Here is a 6435-nt window from a genome sequence, read left to right as displayed (position 1 = left end):
TGTTCTAGATCGTGCGATAGAGATGATTAAAAGATTGTTCCTCCTTTAACTCGTACATTGCTCTAATTTTTAGTATATGGTGCCTAGGAAGAAATCATGAACTAGCCAAGGAGCCAATGCCACCCCAAGAGTGGTAGTTGATTCTATACCTGATGATGTGGTTGAGAACCCGAGGGGTGAGGGTATTTCCCCAACTACAACACCACATGATTCTACTACTCATGATTAGACTGCACCAATTCCTACACCTACAGAGGATGCAACTATTGCTCTTCCAACTTATATTCCAGTTCTACTTCCAGCCCCAGCTTTCGATCCCGGTGTTTTGGATGGGAACCTTCGAGGAGCCATACAGATGTTGGCTCAGATAGTGGCTTCCTAGGCCTAAAGATTGAATGTTGCACCTACCTCTTCCAGCCAACAATGGGATTCTACTAGTTCCAGGGTTAACAAGTTGCTTCAAATAGTTCCTCCAATGTTTATGGGTGCTAATCCAGAGGAGGATCCCCATGAATTCATTGATGAGACGCACAAAACTCCCCGAGTTATGCATGCTACTCAGATTGAGGCAGTGGAGTTAGCCTCCTACTGATTGAAAGAGGTGGCATATTCTTGGTTTGATATGTAGGAGGAGTCCTGTGACAAGGGGAGACCTTTGACAAGGTGGAGTGAGTTTGTTGATGCCTTCATTGATCATTTCTTGCCTTCCGAGACTAAGGCATCTTGTGCCGCTGAGTTTGAGAGCCTGAAGCAAGGTAGCATGAGTGTGTGGGAGTACTATATGAGATTTGCGCACCTATCCAAGTATGTCATTTACATGTTGCCTACTATGGAGGCTAGAGTGCGCAAGTTTGTGTAGGGCCTCAGCCCTTTAGTTATTAATAAGGCTGCTACAGCTGCCTTGAATTCTAATATGAACTATGGGAGACGGTGACATTTGCTCAAGCCACCGAGACCCATAAATTTAAGAATATAATGGAGCGAGAGGGTAACAATAAGTCCCGATCCGTGTACAGCCTTGGTGGTTCTTCCGGCGGTGGTGGTGGTAGGTCAAAATTCAGGGGAGGGTCGTTAGGGCCATCCTAGTCCTTTGCTAAGTCTTTAGTCAGTGCACAGCTAGCAGGGCTCAGTCAGCAGCAGTGGAGATATTTCAAGTCTAGTTAGGGCAACAGGGGATACCACCAGCAGGGTCGGCCTAGAGGGAGATTCCAACAGCAGCGGAAGCCCCCATGCCCTAGGTGTGGAAGATGCATTTTGGGGCCTACTTCATAGACCAAACCATATGCTACGAGTGTAGTATGAGGGGTCACATTCATAGGGATTAACATTCATCCGCCAGAGAGTCGGTAGGCAAATGATACGGCCAGCCAGTTCTGCAGCTACTTCATCTGCAGCACCTCCTCCAGCTCGAGGCACTCTAGCACCCGCAGGGCGTGGTGCATCTAGGGTTAGTGCACAGAGTTCCGGAGGACCCAATCATTTCTATGTTATGAGGGGTCTCCAGAGTTTAGAGCCTTCTCCAAATGTTGTCATAGGTATATTGAATGTCCAATCTCATGATGTATATGCTTTTATTGATCCCGGTTCCACTTTGTCATATGTCCCTCCCTATGTTGCTATGGAATTTGGGATAGAACTAGAACAGCTTCAAGAGCCATTCTCTGTATCTACTTCGGTTGGTGAGTCGATTGTGGTCGTGCGGGTTTATAGGGATTGTGTTGTCACGGTGTGTAGTCAGGACACTATGTCTGATCTCATTGGATTGGGGATGGTTGGTTTTGATTTAATAATGGGGATGGACTGGCTTTATTCATGTTTTGCTATGCTTGATTGCCGAACCAGAATCGTTAGGTTTGAATTTCCAAATGAGCCAATTGTTGAATGGAAAGGGAATGATATGATGCCGAATGGTAGGTTTATTTCCTATCTTAAGGCCATGAAGATGATCAACAAGTGGTGTATCTACCATTTGGTCCAGGTTACGGACACAGATGCTGAGGAACCTATACTTGAGTTCGTACCAATGGTAAATAGATTTCTAGAGGTCTTTCTTGATGAGCTCCTTAGGATCCCACCAGATAGGGGGGATTGATTTTTGGATTGATGTGATGCCATGCATGCAACCTATATCTATTCTGCCCTACGGAATGGCACCGATAGAATTGAAGGAACTAAAGGAACAATTGAAGGATTTGCTAGAGAAGAGTTTTATCCGGCCGAGTGTGTTGCCTGGTGGAGCACCAGTTCTTTTTGTAAGGAAAAAAAATGGGTCATTGAGAATGTGTATTGACTACCGGCAACTCAACAGGGTCACAATCAAGAATAAGTATCCACATCCAAGGATAGATGACTTGTTGTGGGATGAAGGAATATACCATTGGAGAACCTTGGAATCGTAATGCCCACCTAGTGCTTGATAAAATGCTTGAATGAGCTGAAATCCTGAATATCTTCCTAATTATGGTTCAATTTTGTAATGTTTCTAGATAGATTGAAGTTTCTAGAATTTCCGGATCATTGTAGTAATTTCATGAAAGCTCAAGTGAGGTATGTTTCCTAAGCTCCTCTTGTCAAAATTGAATTACATGATGTTCTCGTAAGTGGCGATTATGATTGGCTCAATTTTCTTATTCCTCATGTTTCGAGTCCTTCCTAATAAATTTTATTATTCTAAAATAAGTATTATATTGAAAAACATATGTACTCAAAGTATGTTCCAAATGTTCCCATCTTATCGTGATTCCCTCCGTGAATGTAATCTAGCATGACCAATGTATTAAATGTGTTGGAAATTAAAAATCATGTTTCAGTTGCAAGTTAGTATGCCTAATTGTGGAAGAGAAACTCAATATGATTAAGACTCTCATTGATCATATATACACTTAAAGTCTTGACTAGAAATTCCCTTATTGTTGATAATCAATGATGATGCTTGAAAGTTATAGGGATGAGTATGAAATATGAAATACAACCAACATGCTGAGAATGATATTACAATTGTGGCCACTAGTGCCAACGATATGGAAAGATTAAAGGTGTATGAAAAATTATAAAATGAGCTGAAATCCATTAAATAATAAATGTTTTGGGAGTATCTTTTAGTCGCCGATGAAGGGGAGGTTGAAATTACCTAAATCCCTATGATGCTGAAATGAGATTGTTTCCCCTTATATGGGATGAGATTGAGGTGTTCAGATATTTTCCCTTAAATGGGATGAGAAGATTGCTAGCGGAATGTGAGGTGATGTCGACCCACACAACATTGTGGTAAGATGGCTTAGCCGATTGGGCCAATATCGGATGCTATGTCGCACACATGGTGGTACTGTGATTGGATGTCTTGGGGTAAGATGGCTTAGCCGTTTGGACTGAGATTGGACTCCATGCTAAAAGCACGTTCTCCCAACGTAAAAATGTTGAAACTTATTTGAAATTTACCTTTCTCCTAACTTGACACTTTAATATTGTTTGAGGTTCTCATTAATTCCATGTTTCCTTCTAATTTTACTATTACTCATTCTATCGTGGTACTCTTTTGTATCCATTAGAGGCTATGTAAACATAGTGTGGGTTGTAAACTGGTGTTGGAAAAGTCAAACTAAAAATGTTGTATTTGTATCAGATGTTCCATTTTAAACTATGAATGTGTAATGTATTTTTGGGAATTACAAATGATGTTAGGATAAAGGTATTCATAGGTATGTTCGAGTACAAATGATGTTAGGAGAAAGGTATTTGTCCAAATGATCTTCTCATTGTCTAATTAATAAAATACATTATCTATTTATTCATAGGTATGTTCGGGTAGACGACATTGTACATGCTTGCTTGACTGGGATAACTCGGTTGAGCGCCGGTCGCACTCCCCAAGGTCGGGACGTGACAGTCAACAAATCAACTCGAGCCCATACGGTCAAAACTCGAGTCAAGGGGTAGATCCTGATTAACAATAATATCGCGAGTCTAAAAATGTGTTTAGAGTAAAAAATTAAGCCGAAATCGTAGCTCAAAACCCCAAGTTTCACTCACTTAAAATGTAGGAAATACCCCCAAATTTACCTCAAAATTTCATATTTTGGGTGTTAACAATCCACGTAGATTCTTGAAATAATATTAAAAAAAAGAGAAGAAATCACTTAACCCAAAGTCTTGTATGAAAATCTGTAAGAAGAATCGCCCTTCTCCAAGTTTAGGATTCAAAATATGAAAGAATGGGCTAAAATCCTGAAATTCAACACTTAAATACACTGTACATTGGTACCCTTAATGAAGAACACGACACATGTTTCGCGTTCGTGAAGAACAAAAGCTTCTGTATAGAAAAATACCATGGCCAAGTCTGCCCTACTACGCGAGCACGACTCTAGCTCCCATCCCGCCTAGCATAAACACGAAGAGCAAGTCCACCAACCTTCTCAAACATGACCCCTCCCCCTCCACCCCCCCCCCCAACCATGCATAAACACGAACCAAAAATTGCCTAGCATCCATTCCTTCATTGTAAATGTGAGGCTCCTCTCACGAACGCCATGACCACTAGACACCAGTAGAATCAGCCAAATCTGAACATGCTCTGGGTGGTCTGAAACTCAAATGAGCCACTGAGGACCACGTCGTGTGATGACCTGATAGGTCATTTATAGTTTTACTTTTCATTTTTGTGTTTCGAGACCTTAAATAGCTTTATTTCATCTTCCCCGGTTTGTGTGTACAGTCCGTATCCTATTTTCGGAAAGTTTTTATAAGAAAATTGATGAAAATATGAAATTGTGCCTTAAAACTCATTGAGTTGACTCTGATCAACGTTTTGTGTAAACAGTCCTGGATAAGCATTTTGACTTGTCCTAATTGGTCCACAACGTGATTTGGGACTTGGGCATATGCCCGGAATCGAAGTTGGAAGTCCCTAGCTTAACCTAATGTAATTTGTTGAAAACTAAAAATTTAATGATTTAAAGAATTTGTACGCTGACCGTAGGGTGACTTTGTTTCTATCGGGTTCAGATTTCAGTTCTAGAACTTGGTATAGATTCATTTCAGTATTTATGACTTGACTACAAAATTTGGTAAAAATAGAGTTGATTTGATGTGATTCGGATATTTGGTTGTAAAATTTTATGTTCTTGAGTTTCTTTGAAAATTTCTATTGTTTTGGTATCTGATTCATGGTTCTAGGTGGTATTTCGATGTTTTGGTCGCACGAGCGAGTTCGTATGATGTTATTACACTTGTGTTTGTATGATGTTATTACACTTGTGTGCATTTGCGATAGTATATAGGGGCCTTGTCCGGTTCGCATATGCAAATAATTTCTTTGAATTTGTGAAAAGGTGCTGGGGTGGGCTAGTTCGCATTTGCGATAAAACGGTTGCATCTGTGGTTGTCTAGTGTTCACAATTGAAAAAAATTCATCTCAATTGCAATGAAAGAAGAGATGGCGTATCTTCCTATCTCCGAAGAATTTCTGGCATTTGCAGGGTTCGCATGCGAACCCATATCGCATTTGCAACATCTGCGCCTGGACAAAAAGAGGGGAAGACGGGATTTTGCTCATTTTTCACAAACTCTCAATCCTAAATACCCTAAAGATAATTTTTCTAAGTGATTTTCTTCCTAAATTCATTGGTAAGTGACTTTAATCTATTTCTTTTAAATTACCAATTACATTTTTTAAGATATCAACATCAAATCTAGGATTTTTATGGTAGAAATTAGGGATTTGGGTAGAATTAGGAATGTTTGTAAATTTTGGATTTAGACCTCGAATTGAGTTTTGATTTTGAAACAAATTACATAACCAGGCTCGGGGGTGAATGGGTAATTGGGTTTTGGTTCGAATCTAGAGTGTTGACCAAGCGGTCCTAGGTTGCGTCTTGTTTACTTTTTGAGAAAAGTGTAAAGCTCTTAACTTAATGTATTTTAATTGATTTAACTAGCAATAATTGATGTTATTGAGCCGATTTTGGTTAGATTCAAATTCTTTGGAGGCGGAATTTAGAGAAAAAGCCTCGGTTGAGCTTTAATTTGCTTGCGGAGTGAGGTTAGTGTTGGGTCTAACCTTGATTTGATAGAATTAGGAACGCTTGAACTATGTATTAAGTGAATTACATGTGTTGCGGCATATATGCTAGGTGGCAAGTGTATATACGCTGTCAAAGTAATTGTTTACATGCTTTCCTGTATTTCATTAATTATTTTATTCTATGTCTTAACTGTTGCATGCTTTAGTTTGCTTCCTATGCCTTAACTTGCTACTTGTCACTTATTGAATTGCTCGTTTCTCCCATGATTCCATGATTAATTGCTACTTGCCTTAATTGTCTTACTTGTACACTTCAATTGTCTTGTATTTGTTGTATTCCTTGACTTAGTACGAGGTTCCTTTATGGCTATGCTTTCAAATTCCTTGATCGTAGCACTTCTTGTGAATTGATT

General features: G+C 39.8%; 1 protein-coding gene across 1 annotated transcript; it reads left to right on the top strand.

Moving 5' to 3' along the window:
- The first annotated feature begins 1354 nt into the window (after positions 1-1354).
- Positions 1355-2092, top strand: LOC138887288 (uncharacterized). The gene has a single exon (XM_070169017.1). The coding sequence runs from the start codon at positions 1355-1357 to the stop codon at positions 2090-2092; it is 738 nt and encodes a 245-aa protein (XP_070025118.1).
- The last annotated feature ends 4343 nt before the right edge of the window (positions 2093-6435 follow it).

The sequence above is a fragment of the Nicotiana sylvestris genome, chromosome 3 (assembly GCF_000393655.2).
Source record: "Nicotiana sylvestris chromosome 3, ASM39365v2, whole genome shotgun sequence".
Taxonomy (NCBI): domain Eukaryota; kingdom Viridiplantae; phylum Streptophyta; class Magnoliopsida; order Solanales; family Solanaceae; genus Nicotiana; species Nicotiana sylvestris.
Note: the sequence above shows the minus strand (reverse complement) of the source record. Positions and strands in the feature narration are given on the sequence as shown.

Excerpts from the sequence above, each read along its gene's own strand:
- LOC138887288 (XM_070169017.1), top strand. The coding sequence starts at position 1,355 with ATGATACGGCCAGCCAGTTCTGCAGCTACTTCATCTGCAGCACCTCCT.